This window comes from Alosa sapidissima, chromosome 14 (assembly GCF_018492685.1).
Source record: "Alosa sapidissima isolate fAloSap1 chromosome 14, fAloSap1.pri, whole genome shotgun sequence".
In the NCBI taxonomy this organism is placed as follows: Eukaryota; Metazoa; Chordata; class Actinopteri; order Clupeiformes; family Clupeidae; genus Alosa; species Alosa sapidissima.
The window spans coordinates 8,161,860-8,181,705 of record NC_055970.1 but is presented as its reverse complement, the minus strand read 5'-3'; the positions used below and the strand labels follow the sequence as shown (position 1 = coordinate 8,181,705).

The window sequence follows — 19,846 nt, the reverse complement described above, 5'->3', positions numbered from 1 at the left end:
CGAATGCTCTCTAACAAGTTCGCTGGCCACGGGAGATTTATGGCAAACGCAGTGTCGCTTCCTGCTCGGCGTGACGAGGGAGCGTTTCACGAGGGACCTACGCAACCGTGTGTGTGTGATCCACACTACCACTGCTGCTAGGGGATGCCTCAGGAGGACTGACTTGCGATGTGTCTGCAGCAGCTTCCGCTCAGGTCCCAGGTTTCACACTGTTCTCTCACTGAGGAGAAGTAACTCTACAAATCCCACTGAAGAGGCCCCCTGCTGTGTTTATGTCATATCTCCTCATCTTATTTTCGTTTGGTTTTATTTTAGTGAACTTTTTCTGGCCCCATTCACCATTGAGTTATACACCAGTGCTGTTAAATGTTAAATTCACTGTCTGTGTGTAACCTAGTGCACCCCCCCCCACACACACACACACCAACACGCCTTTCTTGTGTCTATTTCTGTCAGTGTTATTTGGATAGGAGGACGGGAGGCAGCATCTCTTTCCTTTGAAATGGCTTTGGACTGTCATAGCTCGCTGGCTACTTTCTCTACTGTGTTGGAAAAATGTTGTTCGGTCTCAAAGCCATGTCGAGCTCCAGTGGTAACAGCATTCTGGGTGGCGAAGACTGAGCATTTTATGAATGACTCACAGTGAATAATGCCAGTCTGCTGTTGTTGTTGTTGTGTGTTTTTTTTTCTTCCCAGTAATTGTTCAGCCGTGCCATGAAGGCACCTTCTGTCTCTGTGTCTTTCCTCTCCCACTTCTGGCTTTTCCATCTCCCTGAGGGAGCCACGCACTATGCAACAGTGAAACACAAGTATAGACGAGCCTCAGGTGGAAACACTGAATCGGTGGCATTTGGGGAGCCAGTCTGTGCCTGCCTGAGGTGCTCACTTAAAAAAAAAAAAAAACACTAAAAAGCATTGAGGCTGAAGTGTGCAGAGGAGCTCTGCTCGTGGCTTTTGTAGTCGTGATGACGGTGGTGAGGCCGCTCCAGAGTCTTGAAGAATGCACGTTCTATTAAAAAAAAAAAAAAAAAAAAAAAAAAAAAAAGCTAGACGATCTGCTTGGTGTTATGCATAAAGGAAACAAAGGAGACAAAGACCGTCGAGCGAAACTGAAAATATCTGAGGGGTTAGCAGAGGCGTGGTGGACATTTTGCCACTAATTAACATGTGGTCTCGTTTGATGTGGGGAAGCTAATGAGTTTTTTTGCCCATTGCTTCTCTGGGCAATGTAACAGGAGCTGCTAGGATTTGAGTAGATTGTAGACTGAAGCAAGGCCCGTTAGGGCAATCACCATTGGCTCGATTATTAGACTTTTTCCAATATCCCACTACAAGGGCTTAACTCTTTTTTTTGTTGTAGTGGGAGAGCAAGTGATTGACTGTGTTGTGGATTAAAGGCCAGATGGGAACTGATATGATATTTACAATCCCCCTTTCTGAGCACATGTGACTTGGCCTTGGCCCTTGGAGGGAGGGATGGAGGACTTCAGAATTTCCTCTGTCAAAAACTTTCCTGTGTCAAAACGGAGGGAAAAATTAAACAGGCTTGGATCAGAAAGGCCCCCGTGCGAACCGCTAGGAGCATGTGCGTCTGACAACAGCTAATCACCTCAAGATGTGCTGCTGAGCCCGACACACCGCACCGCTGCTCTTGTCCTGGCGGTGCGTCGACACGTGCGCCTGTGGTCGGAGGCTTGCCCGCCACCGGCGGCCACGTGGCACGGTCGGCGATGGGCGCCAGGGGAGTTTGTGAGTAATGGGGCTCTTGGACTCATTGAGACGGGGCGAGACCCGATCGCTGGCCTGTTTCAGATCCAGCAGTTAAGACTGTTTGGTTAACTTATCAGAGACGCTACTGTTCCAGAGCCAGACCGACTCCCGAAGGCTAGAAGGCAGCGCTCCCTCCACTAGTTTGCGTCGGTTCTTTTATAGTGTAAATGAGAGCAAATGGGCCTGTTAGGGGGAAAATACCCCTAAATTACTGATTTGATAGATTTCATTTGTCTTGTGAGTTAATTTCTCTACCACGTGCACACAGAGGGAGAGAGAGAGAATGAGATGGAGAGAGAATGAGAGAGAGGGAATGAGATGGAGAGAGAATGAGAGAGAGAAGGAATGAGAGAGAGAGGGGAAAACTGGCCTCCGTGTACAGGGACGGAGCTGGCCAAAAGTAGTTGGCCGTAATGACCGAGGAAGTTTTCACAAGGGGAGTGTGTGGTGTGGAGAGCCCTGTGGTGAGAGCTTTAGCATTATTCAGTTGTTCTCAGCCCAATCAGCAGCAGCACCGAGTGTTGCTGCTAATTATAGGCCAATTGCTGTTTTGTCAGGTCTCTAGGTATTTTATTTTTCCTTTTTCTTGTTTTTTTTTCCCCACACACACACACACACACACACACACACACACACACACACACACACACACACACACACACACACACACACAAAGGTGCAGAGTAGGTTTGGGATGGTGTGCCTGCCTGTCACTGAGGCAGGGTGTAGGATTCCTGTTTGAACTTGCTCTCGCTCAGCACATGAGGGCCCCCCTCTCCCTGGTGTGTTAAATGTCAACATGTGCTACAGAAATGCATTGTGCTGAAGTCAGAGGCGTCCAAGGTCGTTCGGCCCGTGCTAAAAGCTCCCGCTTCGCTCTTTCTCCGACAGCGCGGCGACACACGGCTCCTAAACAAAGGATCATCTGGAACAAAAAAAAATAACTGAAAAATAACTGTTTGTTGAATCGTCATGGATCAAGAGATTAATGAAACCATTCACCAAAGTATTTGCTCATAATGAAAATGTCTGGGAAGGTATTTTGAAAATGCCTCTGGGCACTAATAACAGCCTCGAGAGGTTTTCGAGGTTTTCAGTGATAATGGCAGCTGTAATGACTCAGAGGTGTCTTTTGGGGGAAAACAGACTTTCTGACCTCTTTGAGTGCTACACACTGAAGGGGGGGGGGGGGGGGGTAACTTGTTGGGACGGGGGAGGGGATTACTGAGGTGTTTTGGGGAAACTCTAGGTAGTGAAGTTGAGCAGGTGCAGATTTACATCAGAGCATCACCGGAGTCCTCTTTGTGGTGCACACACACCTGTGTGTTTGTTGCAGCTGAGGAGAATGACGAGAAAAGGAAACCCAGGCAGGAGGGTAATGCCTTTGAGAAGTGAGCAGTCTTGGCAGTTTGCGTGTTTGTCTCTGTGTATGTGCGTGTGTGTGTGTGTGTGTGTGTATGTGTGTTTGTGTCTGTATATGCGTGTACTGTGTGTGTGTATGTGTATGTGTGTTTGTGTCTGTGTATGCGTGTATGTGTGTGTGTATGTGTGTTTGTGTCTGTGTATGCGTTTATGTGTGTATGTGTGTGTGTGTGTGTGTGTTTGCTTGTGTGTGTGTGTGTTTGTGTCTGTGTATGCGTGTATGTGTGTTTGTGTCTGTTTATGCGTGTATGTGTGTTTGTGTGTGTGTGTTTGCTTGTGTGTGTGTGGGTGATACGAGTGGCAAGGGTTGAAGGTCCTCCCTTCACAGGAGCCCAGAAGTGTTTCCCCAGCACCAGCCCCCTCCGCCTGAAGTGCCATCCCTGATTGGCTGCGCTGGCCGTCTGGCCAGTTAATTAGAACTGTAGTAGGAAAACTGGAAACGACTGGAGGTTTCCTGGCCAGGACTCTCTCGCACACACGCAGGCATTTTAAAACAAATAGAGTTATTCCACCCGTCTCTCCATAATTTCAACCAGGCAAGGCAAACAGCAGGATATTTGGACTTTGATGACTTTTTAATGGTTGTGAAAATATTCTCTGCAGGCCGTGGAGCGCCTATAAAAATGACATCATTAGATGTTTCAGATCCCCGAGAACAAATTGAAATCCCTTGCTTTCGGAAGCCTTTGTGGCTTCCCAAGTTCCTGGCCCATTGAGTTAAATAGAATGACTGACATAACTATGAAGTAAATAGACCCCAGAGAAATGCAGCGTCATTGTAGGAAATGACTTCCATAAGTTTGCCCCCCACCCCTCGCTGTAGTTCCATTGTTATTCCACTTTGCATTGTGCAAGTAACATCTCAGGGTGTGGAGATCTAGCCCTTCGCACTCTCTGAATCTTCAGAATTTCATGATTGCATCTCTTGTGTCCCTCACGTCTCTGGACACACGAATGTCTTTACTGATCATCTCCGTTGGCTCCACACGCCTCCACAAATATGCGCTGCCTTGTGGTCACGCTCAGTTTAGGGTCACAGGAGTGGGATTCCCTCACTGTTTGAACCGTCTCCAGGCGCGGAATTGTAACGTCGTAACTCCTCAAAGAGTTCGACCGGATTAGTGACAGATGTTGCTGGACGATGGAGCTGTCGGGGCTGATGTGAAAGGCAGCTGGTGAGCCGTGCTTCTCTGTCCTCTCAGGACCTCAACGATCGAGTGTCCCCCCATCTCCAGTCTACACACACACACACACATACACACACACACATACACACACACACACATACACACACACACAGACATAGATACACACACAGACACACAGACACAGACACACACACACACACACACACACTGTCAGTTGAGGGCTAACAGGTTTGTTGTTTCTCTCTGTGAAAGCAAAGCCTCATGTGATCTCCCCTCTTCCTTTTTCAGATGGACGACCCCAGTGGGAAGTGGAGGGGAAAATTGTTCGTGAAAAGAGTCAGGGGGTGAGTTTTCCATTTCTAATCTGTCCTAACGCACCGCTGTGCTGTGCGCTGTTGCTCTGCTCCTCCGCCTCTGCCTCGCCTCGCCGCTGTTCTCCAGGGGTGGCAGACTGAAGTAACAACAAGTCAGCTGTCTCGTATCATCTGTAATTGCTCCTTGGAAACCACTATTCACAGAATAAATAAAGCAACTTCTGTCATTCAGTCCATAGACTTGCTCTGTGATTGGATTTTGATTGAAAAGGGATGTTTGAGTGTGTTCACAGTATACGTTACTTAGAAAGAGCTTCAAATGATTAAACAATACTCTTTATAACTTTATAAGCTATTGTAAACTACCTTACTTTCTCAACTCATAAAGGATATTTGAAATGAAATAAAAAAATCATGAGTTCCATAGTAGTTAGTTGTAGTCAACTTTTAAGACATACTTAAAGAAGAGGAAACCTGTTTTTAACACATCATGCAGTTTGACATTTTAGTTTTAATCTTTTTATTTATTGTACATTTTAATTATAATTTTAATATTCATTTTGACTTCAAAATATGGCATTTTTAATGGCCTTATAACATTTGTACAATTACAGTTTGAGTAAAATATTATTTGAAATTCTGATTATTTGACATTCTGCAGTAAAAAAAACATTGCTCATTCCACCAGACCATTAGTGTTGTTAGTGTGTAAATACTTTGTATTTTATCAGTTTTATTTTATCAATTCCTTTTACAGTATCTAGCAAGGTTATGTTTTGGTGCAATACAATGGAGATGTGTGATTGCTGTCATATTAATGTTTTAAATATAATCCATTATTTATAATGCATTACATTAGTGGTGTTATTGTGCAAATTAATTTCTCATTATTGCTAAAGAGCTATTATTTTGTGTACCCCTGTTCTGTGATGAGACTTGACTTGCGTACATTCTCTGCTCGGTGCAGTCGAGTCTGGTGGTGCAGGTTCCCCCGTACCACAGCAAGACGGTGACCTCCGCAGTCCAGGTGCAGTTCTACGTGTGCAATGGGAAGAGGAAACGGAGCCAATCCCAACGTTTCACTTACCTGTCAGGTACTGCATTTGCTTAACAGTTCTGAACGATCCTGCCTCTCTGAAACATCACACACACAGACACACACACACACACACAGATGTTTTTCTCAAGTCATGCACTTTCCCCAGTCGTTGTTTTCGTTGTGTTGTATTATGTTAAGTAGGCTAAGTTGTTGATCAGCCACAGTGGGAAGTCCCCAACCAATAGCACAAGGAAGGAATCTTTTCCTGTGTACACTCAACTACTCATTGCGTCTTATTCTCAGGGATGTTCAGTAAATGTGAAAACTTTTGAAGAGAGTTTCATACAGCATAATGATAACAATGGGAATAGACATCTGTATTTAATGATAAAAGTATTGTAATATTACATAATGATACTACATATAATGAATAATATATTTGCAATTTTTAGAAAAAATTCACAAAGAGTGTGCATCTTACTCTAATATAACAACACCATGACAAGAATGCATTTGTGCTGTATGCTCCTGACTTGTGTGAAGGTTTTGCTCAGTGCCTTTTGGAGAACTTTCCCCCTTTGCAGTTTGCACTGGTGTGGTTTAGGAGGAGCCACCTGACAGTTAGATATGCACCTGTTAACCGTTCATGTAAAATAATCTTAAGCCCTGTTGCAGACTGTTTCTGTCGTGTATTTGCATACAGAAGGCCTAGGTATGCAAATATCCCATTGTCCAGGAATCACTGTCATTGTGTTCCCAAAATATGCATGAGGCGTATGCATATCTAAATAAAAAGATTTTACATGTTGTCATATCAGAGATGACAGATAGCGTTCCAATATGTTATTACACACTTTGTGTTTGTATTTACTTTCTCGAGATTAGTCAAACCGAGAAACGCGTTGGCGGAATGCGATCACATGTGAGTGTGTGTGTGTGTTCTTCCTCTCTTCCACTGAACACACGAGTGAGAGAGAGAAGAGAGTGAATGCGGCTGAGCTCGGCCCAGCCCCTCCGCCCACCCTCTCTCTCTCTCTCTCTCTCTCTCTCTCTCTCTCTCTCTCTCTCTCTCTCACTCTCTCTCTCTCTTTCTCTGCTCCGCGCCGGGCGGCGCCCACTCAACCAGGGTTTCCTGTTTATCCCACGAACCCCACAGGGGGGCCCAGCCAATCAGACACGGGCTCAGGAAGCGCAAAAAGCCTCACCGCTACCAGTGTAGCGAGGAGGTCACGGTTGCTCCGGTTGCCATGGGAGCCGCCGGCCTGCGAAGCACCACGACCAGGGTCACCGGGTAGACTTGCTCGCGCGCTCGCTCGCTCGCTCGTGCGGCTGTGGCTTCTGCGAGTAGTGGTGGAGAGGATTTTTATAACGTGTGTGGGCACTGTGACTGTCACAAGTTGCCAGCGACTATTATAGAGTGCCGTCTCCGTTTTATGGTCTCGTCTCATCTCTCTCTTTCTCTCTCTCATTTCCTTGTTTTCTCTTTTTCTCTTACTCAATCGCACTCTATGTTTATCAGTTTGTCGCGCCCTGTACTTTTCTGCCTTTCTCACCACTTTTTTCATCATCGGGTAGGAGGTGTGTGTGTGCGCGTGTGTGTGTGTGTGTGTGTGTTACTCTCGTCACAACCTGTGTCGTTTCATTACTGCTCAACCATTGCGACAACTAAAAATGCACCTTTTGTCAATGCCTGACCCTTATATATTCCTCTCTCACCACCACCAACCCCCCATGCAGTCTGTGTGGGCTCTTTGGTGTGGTTGAGTGTATGAGGAGCAGGACAGGGTCTGTGAACTGGTTTCTCTTCCCCCGGCTTTGGAACAGCGCCGCGGGGCATGCTGCCTCTCCCATAAAACTCTTTACATGGCACCAAAAACAGGCAGCATATGCTGCCTCGGATTCAAAGCTGGATAAAAATATCTCCCATCAACGTGTGTTTGGGAAGTGCCAGATTGGGAAATGGGTTACAGTTTGATGCATTGTACAGCATCCTATCATTGTGCCCCCCATAGCAGCTATGTCCTACTTCAGTTAAAGGACAGATTCTTATTTTCTGATAGTACATCAGAAGTATAAAGACCCCCTTATGCTTAAATGACACTTCTCCTTAAGTGATTTATGTTCAGCTCTTACTGTGTTTTTATTGCGATCAAGGAACGATTTATAGGTGACACAAGTTCATTAGTTCTATAATGGTAGGTCGTGTTTTTTAAAAGCATTGCAAAGCAAGTAATGTCTGCCATTCAGCATTTTTTCTACACATAGACCCATTAGCAGCTGCTCGTATCTCTAAAGCAGAAAAAATGTGTGGCCCTAAAGTGGCACAGTAAGATGAATCGACAAAATCTCTGACATGAATAGCTTTTCAGGTGGCCTGCCCTGGGATTTACAGTATGTGGTTGTCTTTGCATTCCGGTTGTGTTGAGTCATTTGGTGTGTGCAGTGAGCGTTTTTTTATCACATAGCCTGGTCAGTGGAGCCTGTTGTATTGCACTGTGGGCTGCTACGCATACCTGAGCGCCTTCATGTAGGTCTTTGTAGGTTTTGGGTGTTATGTTCCTTACTCAAAGGACTGTGTGGTTTCATCATTCAGTTTGCATTTTATATGTGCTTGTCCTTCAATGTCCTTTTGAAGGCAAGTGAAATGAAAAGTGACATCTCTGTTTATTGCGTGTGTGACTGCATGTGTGTGTTTGTTGATTTCTCTTCCGCCTCTGCTTTGTCTCTCCTCCAGTGTTGGTGAAGCAGGAGCACAGAGACGATCTGGACGCGTCCGCTGTGGCGTCCATGCCCCTGCCCCTCGCTCACGCTGGCGGCGGCCTGGTCCGGACCCAGATGCCATCCCCCGAGCCAGGCCACCCGCAGGACGGCCTTCTGTCCAGCTCCCCCCGCGGCCTGGCCCCGGGCCTGCACCCCCTGCAGCCCCCCTGTGGCCCCCCCATGGGCTCCCCCACCTTCCCCCACCTGCCTCACCTGCAGGGCCACGGGCTCCACGCGGGTCCCGATTGTCAGATGGCGTTCCACGCGGGGCCCCATCCGCACCCCCACCCCCACCCACATCCCTCCCGGCCTCCCTACCAGCCTATGCAGCACGGGCACGGCCTGCCCTTCAATGGCCAGCCCAGTCTTCCCATGAGCACCGGCGTCGCGGGCTCCCCGCAGGCCTTTGAGCGGATGCCATACCAGAGCGACCCTGCGGCGTGCCACTCCCACGCCCTGGGCCTGGGCATGGTGTACCACTCTGCCTCCTCAGTCCCCAACTCAGGGCACTCCCCCACCAGCCCCCTACCGATAGTCTCCGCCGCCTCTGGCACCCCCGGTGGCCAGCCTATGGCCCACTCCTCCCCACACCTGCACTCGCTGGGGTACCACTGCCCCAACCCTGCCCAGGTGTCTTCGCCCACCCACTCCATGGGGCAGCAGCAGCAGCAGCAGCAGCAGCAGCAGTCTGCGCCTCCGATGCAGCGGCCCATGGGGGGCTACCACCCCGCCGGTCAGCGCTCCGCCTCCTGCCCGTCGCCCTCCAGCATCCCCCAGCAGCAGCAGCAGCAGCAGCGCATGGTGCCCTCCCCCCATTCAGGGCCCTCGTCCCCCCAGCTCCACTCCCTGCCCTACCAGTCCCCCACCTCGCCCTCCCCGACCGCGGGCAGCCCGCTGGGGCCGATGTCCCACTCCAGCCAGCCTTCCCCCCAAGCCAGCAGCCCGGTGCTGGGCAGCCTGCCCTCGGCCGCGCCCATGGTGCACCCGCTGGGTCCCCAGGCGCCCTTTCCAGCAGACGGGGAGCGGCTGAACATCAAGCAGGAGCCGGAGGAGCGGGAACCCACCTTCAGATCCATCGGCCTGCAGGACATCACGCTGGATGATGGTGAGCCCTGTCCAGCAGCCTCCCTATTATCATTGTTTTTTTTCTTTTTTTTTTTTTCTTTCATTGTCTGCAAGTAACAGCACAATGCAGTATAAAGTATATATCATATTTTGGTCTCTGCATTTATCCCAATCCGTGAATTAGTGAAACACACACAGCGCACAGTGAACACACAGTGAGGTGAAGCACACACTAACCCCGACGCAGTGAGCTGCCTGCTACAGCGGCTTTTGGGGAGCAGTGAGGGGTTAGGTGCCTTGCTCAAGGGCACTTCAGCCAACCGGCAACCCTCCGTTTACAAGTCCGAAGCGCTAACCAGTAGGCCACGGCTGCCCCATAAATCCAACCCTTTATGCCCCAGTGTTTGTACTGCACTGTAGATACTGTACTGATATGTTGTCGACATAAGTTACATAACACTTTTTACTCAGCGCTTTCACAACCCACTTTCAAAATAGAATCACATAGCAAAATATTGCGCCATTGGTACTGTAAGCACTGTATGTATACAATTCATTTTTTCTTGTTAGTGTAATCGAGGAGGCGGTGGAGTGTTTGGGCTGTGCGTGACCCACAGTGTCTGCACTCCAGACACGTTTGCGCAAAGGAGTGAGCTTAGTGTCATTATCAGCCACTATCAGATTAATCATGTTTAACATTCAGCTCCTCAGCACCGGAAGGCTTACTGCAGGGAGGTACGTCAGGGAGAATATGCAGACTGAACACTTAAAGTCACACCTTATCAGAACTGACCAATGCCTTCTCACAGATTTATTTAATTTGTGAGTGTGTATCTGTACACGTGTATGTGTTAGTTTTGTTTATTTTGTATGTGTGTCTAAGTGTGTGTGTGTGTGTGTGTGTGTGTGTGTTTATATGTATTCAACTCCTTATGCCTGCTGGAGTAGACTGTTTTGTGGGTATTTACACACAATGCGAACACACACACATACACACACACACTCATTTAAACTCTGCCCAGAGGCTAAAACACTGCTTCCCCTTCAGGGACTCCTGCTTTCTGAGCGAGCCCACCGTGTGTTTACACGGGCTGTCAAATAGCCTCGGATTAATAAGCAGCCAGAATGGCCGCGGCATTAGGGCCTTCTGTATTCTGAGTAAGCAGCAACAGGCCAACCTAATTAAAACAGACCATTCTCGGCCAAGCCATGTGTGAAAAGCTACCTCAAACGTCATGTGTCGACAACCCTAATTACACACACTCATACTCATACACACACACACACACACACACACACACACACACACACACACACACACACACACACACACACACATACATGTTCTCTCTTTCTCTCTCTCTCTTTCTCTCTCTTGCTTGCTCGATCATAATAATACACGCACACACAACCATAGTCACACATAGACAGTTTACACACATGCTGTGCAATCAATGCTTTATATATAAGTAACTGGTGTAGCATATGGCTGTATATCCTGGTTGTCGGGGAGACATGCTCAGTATTCCTGACGCGATGCGTAGGGGAGAGACAGGGGAGGGGTTTGGGGAGTTTGAAGAGAGAAATTTTGGGTTAATGTATTCCCCCCGGAATCGTAAACTCCCCAAAGCCGAGGCTATAAATAGCTTCCGTAAGAGTCTAATGGCGAGTTGCGTCCCATGAAGCTGTTCGGCGTGCTAAGTTTTTAAAGAGGTCAGCCCTGTAAATAGACCACAACTCAGTTCACATGCCCCAGAGTACAGCTCTCCCTATCTGCCTCTTCAATCCGGGCTTGCATCCACACATTCAGTACACACACGCACGCACACACAAAGCCACAATCTCTTATGGTAATCACATATAGCGTGAGCACCCTATATCCTTTGCATTTGTATGACCCACAAAGCTAATTTTAAGATTTTAACTGTGTCATTATTTTGATGTTGTGACAAGTCGGTGGTCGTCATTTTCAGTAGCAGTAAGGTTCTTATTTAGAAACTCACAGAGACAATAACAGCATGAACACACACACACACACACACACACACACACACACACAGTTGGCAGAGTGGGCTTGAAACGTGAGCGTATGCGGGTAGGGAGAGTGGCGCGTCACAGGCCGCAGCGTGAGGAGAGCGGAGCGGAGAAGGAAAGTGCCGCCATAAGACGGCAGATGGCGCAGGTGGCGTCAGGGCGAGGGCCCGGGCGGAGGTGGCCAGGGAAGGGCCACAGACTGACTGACAGATGGACAGACGGGTCCAGAGCTCCCACTGCCTGACCCTCCCATGCCAACCCCCCGCAGGAGCTGGCCCCTGTGCAGGAATAAATCACTCAATACCAAACACCCAATACTCACGTGCAGTACGTGTCTCATTAGACTTTTTCTCTTTTGATAGAATAGAATTTAATCTTATAAATAATTTAATATCATAGCTACATTATGAACCTTGGCTTTTGACGTAAAAAAAAAAACACATGAATAATTAATAGAGTATTATGTCGGTAAAGCATGTTTCCTGTAATGGATATGAAGTGCTCTGGGTTGTTGTAGGCAGCTGGGTGGAACAGTAGTGTTACAGTGTAATGCCCTGGTTTTGGTGAGCTGTAAAGGGTGCTGTATGAGAGCATATGTCACATGCAGTGTGTGACAGCCAGAAGGTCTGCACCGTGCAGTCTGTCCATATTTGCAGAAATGAGTTGGACTCGAGCCCCTATACAGCTAGCAGAAGGAGTTCATGTTGTGTATCGTCTTCTCTTCTCTTCTCTTCTCTTCTCTTCTCTTCTCTTCTCTTCTCTTCTCTTCTCTTCCCTGCCCTTCTATTCCCTGCTCTTCTGTTCTCTTTCCTGCTGTTCTGTTCTGTTCTCTTCTCTTCTCCTCTCTTCTCTTCTCTTCTCTTCTCTCTCCTGCTCTGTTCTTCTCTTCTGTGCTCTTCTCCTCTCTTCTCTTCTCTTCTCTTCTCTTCTCTCTCCTGCTCTGTTCTTCTCTTCTGTGCTCTTCTCTTCTCTTCTCTTCTCTTCTCTCTCCTGCTCTGTTCTTCTCTTCTGTGCTCTTCTCTTCTCTTCTCTTCTCTTCTCTTCTCTCTCCTGCTCTGTTCTTCTCTTCTGTGCTCTGCTCTTCTCTTCTCTTCTCTTCTCTTCTCTTCTCTCTCCTGCTCTGTTCTTCTCTTCTGTGCTCTTCTCCTCTCTTCTCTTCTCTTCTCTTCTCTTCTCTCTCCTGCTCTGTTCTTCTCTTCTGTGCTCTGCTCCTCTCTTCTATTTTCTTCTCTTTTCCTATCTCCCTTCTTTCCCCTCCCTCCCTTTTCTTTTCTTCTGTTCTTTTCACTTCTGGTTGTATCTGTTCTTCTCGTCATGTCTCTTGTCAGCTGTACTCTTTCCTCTCCTCTTCCTTTCTTTCCTCTCCTCCTCTCCCTCCTCAGTGTCCTCTCTCGCTTTCTCTCTCTCCATCATTCTCTGGTGGTTCCCATTCTATTCTTTTGCCTCTTGTCCTCACACTCTGTCCATACCTGTCATTCTTCTCTATCAGTTCCTCTTCTTCACCTCTCTCATTCTCTCTCTCTCTCTCTCTCTCTCTCTCTCTCTGTGTCGTGGTTAACTCTCCTGTGAGGCTGATTATGGCCGTCATGGCGACAGACTTTGAGGGCCCTTGTGGTGTCGACCTGTGTGTTTATCTAATTAATCACCTCACACTGGCTGCTGTTTGTGTTGCCAGCACAGATAGAGCCTCTTGTGTGTGTGTGTGTGTGTGTGTGTGTGTGTGTGTGTGTGTGTGTGTGTGTGTGTGTGTGTGTGTGTGTGTGTGTGTGCGCGCGTGTGTGCGTGTGTGTGTGTGTGTGTGCGCATGTGTGCTTTTGTATTTGTCATGATGAGTCTACGAGTCTATGAGTTCTTGTGTACTCACACTTTAATGCATACATGTATGCAAGCGTTTGTGTTGTATCTGTTGTAGTGATTGTGTGTGTGTGTGCGTGTGCGTGTGTGTGTGTGTGTCAGCGCGTATGTGGCACTCCTGTGTCTTTGTTTGCTCTCCAGCCCGGGAGCGCAGCTGCCTCCGCCGTGAGAGTGTGGTGATCTAGGTTAATAATAGGCAGAGCCTGCTGCTCCACTGCCCTGCAAAAAAAAATAAAAATACACACAGACACACACACACACACACACACACATATACACACACACACACACACATAGATCCACATGGGCTCTATGACCACAAATTATCTCAGCAATGTAATATCCGATGTACTCTGAAATTGTATTTAGAAGAGTAAATGAGCACCAAAGTTCCTTTAAAGATTTTTGAGTAATAACTATTTTAGAAACATGGAAGATGAAGTGCTTTGCTGTCTTCCAGGCTTGCATGGGTCTCCACCGGAAACCCATCAACCCAGTGTTTAACTTTGAGCAGTCAGGAGTAAATAAACAAAAGGCCAGCAGTAAACTTACTAATCTCCATGGTGGGTCTTGAAGCCGAACTAGGATGGATGGCACCTTAGGCTACATTGACGTTGTGCTATTTTTAGCTATACATTTTCAACCATAATCTGAACCATACCAGTTACAGGGGGATGAAAAAGAAATCAATATGATGTAACTGACATAACCGCTGACGAATGGTTATAATGTTGGCTGGATTGTAGCAAGTGGTTATAAGGTTTCTATCTTGATTGCTAAGATATTGTCAAAATGACAGTTAGTCTCAGTCTCAGCAGGCAGGAGATACAGTACAGTGTCTTCGACTGTGAGGAGACTGATCCAACCACACCGACGGTACATGATTTATGTTGGTTTGGCTTAGGGTATTTCTAGTACTGTGTGTTTGTCATGTGCTACAGTACATGCAGATATTGTGGTTTCCAGAATTCACGTAGCTTACACCACATTCAAGAGTACGAGTGTATCCAACACACAAATGTATCTGAAAGTTCAGTTAAATAAATTTTCGGAAGTGAGCATGAGATTTTTTCAGCAGTGCACGGAATTTGCGACGAAAAGCATTTTAATTAAAATCTACCGAAACATTGCACAGCAATGTGTACTACAGTAAAACATCCCAGTTTTTTTTTTTTGTATTGACTATTCATGATGATTGCTTCCCTGTGGCCTCCAGATTGCTTTTGGCTGGTCTCCACTCATTACTGACTGGCTGGTGTGGTCTGTGGAGGGAGATGCAGAGAGGTTTGCAGCAGCCTGTGCCTTTGGGCATGAGCAGTTTAGTGGTCCATCTACTCAGAACAGGAGTAAAAATGAGGACAGAGGCACCTCACTGCATATTAATATGACTGTATTCTGTTAGACCATACTGGATGGCTGCTTAGTTTCCCATATATAATATGATCGACTAGTCTGTTTATGTTATAGATTTAGAAAGGTTATGTCCATTAATGATGAGCCATATAGATGAAGGCATATATAGCTATAGAAAGATAGTGCATTATTGATTTACAAGGTGTAACACTAAATTGATTTTGGTTCTGTGGTTGCAGATTTCATTAGTTTCAAAGGAATGATTTGGCTTGCACCAAAACAGTCAGAATTGACTGCCAAGAGTTCTCAATGCTTTAACTGTTGGAGTGGGGAAAACCCCTATTTGAATTTGAGGGAGCAAGCGAAGCATTTTTGTTTTTAGATGTCTTTTAACACAGGCGTGATTAATTTCCCTGGTCCCTGGCCCTGACTGCCTTTTAACTTTTAATCAAAAATTAAGATCATGTTAGTTTAGTTTGCAATTTATTTTTTTACTTGACATCATAAAAACAGGAGTATGTATTTGAAACATACCAAATATATCATCAAATTCCATTCTCATCACTTCTGGCAGTAAATGGAAGATATAAATTGGTAGTGATAAACGCTTTAGTCAAATTAGTTAAAAAAATGACTAAATAGTATCTAAAGACCATTTCAAATGGCAAAAATCTTACACTATTACTATGTTTTCTATATATATGAAAAAAGCATTTCAATATTTAAAATATACACTCAAGTGATCAAAAGTGATTATATATTGTTTGACCTATGATTTTGCTATACCTATATTTTTGTTTTGTAACTTTAATTTGATACTGCAGTCTCATACATATGTGTATGAAGGAAGAGAGAAGTCGCAAATGAATAGCAAACACCTCAGCAGGAGTCTCACCAGAAAAGCACTCAGTGCATATGGGTATAATGCACTCCCAGCATTACTGATAGCAGTTTTGCATGCATATGGACACACCCTTACGCACACACACACACACACACACACACACACACATGCGCACGCACACACACACACACACATACACACACACACACACACACACACACACACACATGTATACACACACACACACATACAGTATACACACACACACACACACACACACATATGCGCATACACACGCACACACACACACACACACACACACACACACACACACACACACACGTGTGTATTTGTCATGTTTTTACATATTGTGAGTTGAGTAGACACATGCAAAACTCTCAGGGCAACCGCCCACACGTGTTCTTGCTCATGCTCTTACCGTATGCGCCCTCTCACCAAGAAACTCACTGCAGCCAAATAATGACACAGGCATCACTCGTGACTGCCACGCTTGGTGAGAAACCTGTTCGTCTACAAGGCATCACCACAGCTGTCACTCAGTAGAGACCTACTTTCACTGATGGCATTCTACAACCATCAAGTTAATTGTAAATACTACATGTTAAGAGGAAAATTAGGGTCATTCTGATCTGACTTGGTTCTTGTTCTTGCCCCTGTCTGGCATATTTTGAAACCGTGACGATTCAGATTCTTTGGTTCTATAGAGATCAGTTTTGTAAGTACGTGCAATTGAATTTTCCACACTTCTGGCATAAGTCTGTTTCAACAAACAATAAAACCAAAGTCAATAAATGCATTCTCAGTGCTTAGTTGAAAACCAACCATATAACACATTCTCTTTTGATTTGTATACAGGAAAGCAGTGGGACAAACTTAGTGTTTTTATGCATTTTGGATTTGTACATGAACATTGGCGATTGAGTGCGCATGTGTAACTGTGTGTGTGTGTGTGTGTGTGTGCGTGTGCGTGCGTGTGTGTATATGCATGCCCTTGTGTGTGTGTGTGTGCTCTCGTGTGTGTATGTGTGTGTGTGTATGCATACCCTTGTGTGTGTGTGGTGTGTGTGTGCGCTCGTGCGCGTGTGTGTGTGCGTGCTATGGACGTATCCCACTCCTTGGCTGGAGATTGATCCTGGGGCTGGCGTTTGTTATGGAGCCTCGCTGGTCTGCAGACAGAGATGGAAACTCCTTCTCGTAGCCCCCAGTCCTGCCTACGGTCTGCGGCCGAGGGCCGAGAGCGGCCGTGTCAAATTAATAACACAACTCCATATTCATCCCAGGGAAAAATCAACAGCGGTAGGAAAATGCAGCCCTGGACCAAAGGCAGCTCATTAAGTCGAATCACAAACATGCGGCGGGGCCCCTGGAACCAGTGGAAACGGACTCGATGTGTCACCTTTCCATACAGTTAAGGGCCTGAGCAACACAATGCAGAGATGTTGGCATGTGCGGCCGTGTGGTGGTGTGGTCAGCCCAGAGTTTGCATTTCTGCAGCGACTCTGCAGATGACGGGCCGGAGTGATCGGCCAAGAGAGGTCCCTGGAAGCTGACATGACACATGCCAGTCATATGCCAAAAACGTGAAGAGGTTTTCCTTTTTTTTTTTTCTCATTGAAACCTTAGAGCTGTTTTCGGTGAAGATGAAATCTGTTTTTTTTTTCCTCCACACTGGAAAATGCCTGAACGTTTAACCTGTTATTTGACATGTCTTTTTTTCCCCATGGAAAAATGTGCGGTTGGCTGGGTCAACGACAATGACAATGACTGGCTCATTTATGAGAATGAAAAACCATGTGATTAATAAAATCATGCTGTTCATATTACAGTCTACGCAGGTAGCTACAGTTAAAATATCTGTGATTACTCATATCACCTAATGGTAATTGAAATATTCTGTAAATGAACACTTCTCACACATACACCTCACAATACCCCCTTTAACATTACGTCAAGCATCGGAAATGTATCCCTGGTCATTTCATATTAGTGAGACAGAAATTAAAAAAGTGCAATGCTAGGGTTTGGCTTTGCATGGATTTCTGGTTTTACAGTTAAGTTCTTGAAGTCCTCAGGAGCGTCGTTCAGGTCACAGGGTTTTTATTGGGCTCGAAGCGATGCAGTGTGGTCATTTAGCCGCTTTCCACACGAAGCAGACATTTTGTGGCACGGATCAAAGACAGAGGCTCCTCTGAATCACTGCCGGTGACTTGAGCTGGGAAATCCACCGATGATTCACAGAGATGACTGACTGCGCCGTTAAAACTACACCACCTCGGCCTATTCAAAGCAGTCCTTAATTGACTCCGTAGGCGGCCTTATCGGCCAGTGTTAATGGCGCTGAAATGGCAATGGCCATAACACTCATGTATTCAAACACCCATAAAACAGAAAACTTTTTTGCGGGTGGAACTTTTTTTATGCTGAAAAGAGTTAGTTTCAGGCCATTTATTTCCAGTAATGTGACTCGAGGGATTTATGGCTGCAACTTCTCAGTCATTGTTTCACATTTTAAGGCTCTTTCTCTTGTGTGTGTGTCTGTGTGTGTGTGTGTGTGTCTGTGCGTGTGTGTGTGTGTGTGTGTGTGTGTGTGTGTGTGTGTGTGAAGGATGTGTGCATGCCGTCGTGTGGACTGTAAATGGAAACAAATGTTCCTCCTCGTGCCTTTGCCTCTGCAGAAAAGCTGAACCTTGCATCTGCTATGCACTAGAGTTTTCCACTCGAGTTGTCTTTTCTTTTTTCTTTGATACTTTAGGACATGAATGCCATTTTTCATACTGTTTTAGTCAAGTATTTCTCTTGCACCATTACGGTACATATTTTTTTGAAAATTAAGCTTTTAGAAGGTGAAAATATGAAATATGCTTCTAATATTCTCCTTAATGTAGTCTTAGCATGTAATTGTTTTTATATTATTGATTGAATGGACATTATTGTTTTTTTATTGCCTTTCCCCTTTTTTTCCATTGCTTTTTATTAGGCTATTGATTGAATTGATATTATTGTGTATTATAACTATTCTCCTTATTATATTTGACCTACATATTAATCTGTTCCCTGTTCAGTTTTTAAATATTATTATGTTGCTTTGTATTTATGTGTCGCATTGGACAAAGGCGTCTGCTAAATCCATAACCATAATCATAACCATAATATCCATCCTGTTTGAATGTTTTGTTTTGTCTTTCAAATATATCAACAGTTTCAAACGAAATATAGTCATCAATGTTATTATTATTATTATTATTATTATTATTATTATTATTATTATTGTTATTGTTATTGTTATTATTATTCCTGAGGGGTATTTCACAAAACCTAGATAAGGGATTAAGCTGGGATTTTTAGGTTATCCTGGATGAATTTAGCCTTGACTTGGTTTCACAAAAGAGATGGCACATAAGTTACCATGGGGATTTATTCTCTGCACCTAGCCAAGCTAAGTTAATTCTAATGGTAATTATGGCGTTTTATTGGAGCTTTATTCCATGTATAAACTATTTTCTAAATGTATTTGCTCGCAAAACAAAACAGATTGTCTGCCTACTACCATATAGTTATTATTTTAATTGTGATAGCCTTATAATTATTAACATAGGCCTAGGTACTCTTTGTTTGCTTATTTTATATATAGGCATTTGATGAATAGCCTACTGTAGTTGATTGGAAGAGGAGGGGCAAGTTCTCGAAGGTATTTTCAACTATAATATTAAGGTATATCATACTATGTGCATCTTTGCAGTGGCAAGCGCTTTCTTAATGACGTTGCGTGCCGAGACAAGGAAGCACTCACACGTGGGTGCATACGTAAATTTGCATTCAGTTGGTCTACCACGCCTACTCCAGAAATAGCCATGATTCCCCATTCCCCATTCCAAAAAGGACAACTTTACTTCATTGTTAGTCTATATCAAAAGCGGTTGTTCACTTTGTGTGAATGACGCTATTTTCCGCGTCTTTTTTATTCCAACCATGGGCACTTTGGAGCAGAAACGAGAACGCGCACACATCCTGAATTACTTACACCTGGTTTGACATAGTCGCTCCTACTCATCCTGGATTGGCATTAGTGAAACGAGTTGAGCTAGGATGACCAGACAACGCTATGTCAAACCTCGCTTTATCACTTATCTTGGATGTCTTAATTCTGCCTTTATGAAATACCCCTCTGGCCTGCTTTCATGCTGTGTTAGTCAGGAATTTCTCTTGCACGGTTAGTTTGAAA

General features: G+C 45.4%; 1 protein-coding gene across 2 annotated transcripts in view; it reads left to right on the top strand.

The window, feature by feature from the left end:
* The window catches only part of nfatc3a (nuclear factor of activated T cells 3a), a 62,241-nt gene that overhangs the window by 34,593 nt on the left and 7,802 nt on the right, over positions 1-19,846 (top strand). For both annotated transcript variants that reach the window (XM_042062471.1, XM_042062472.1), the window contains exons 7-9: positions 4,629-4,684; positions 5,622-5,748; positions 8,428-9,558. In XM_042062471.1, coding sequence (XP_041918405.1) covers positions 4,629-4,684; positions 5,622-5,748; positions 8,428-9,558 — 1,314 coding nt within the window. The remainder of the gene's footprint in view (positions 1-4,628; positions 4,685-5,621; positions 5,749-8,427; positions 9,559-19,846) is intronic.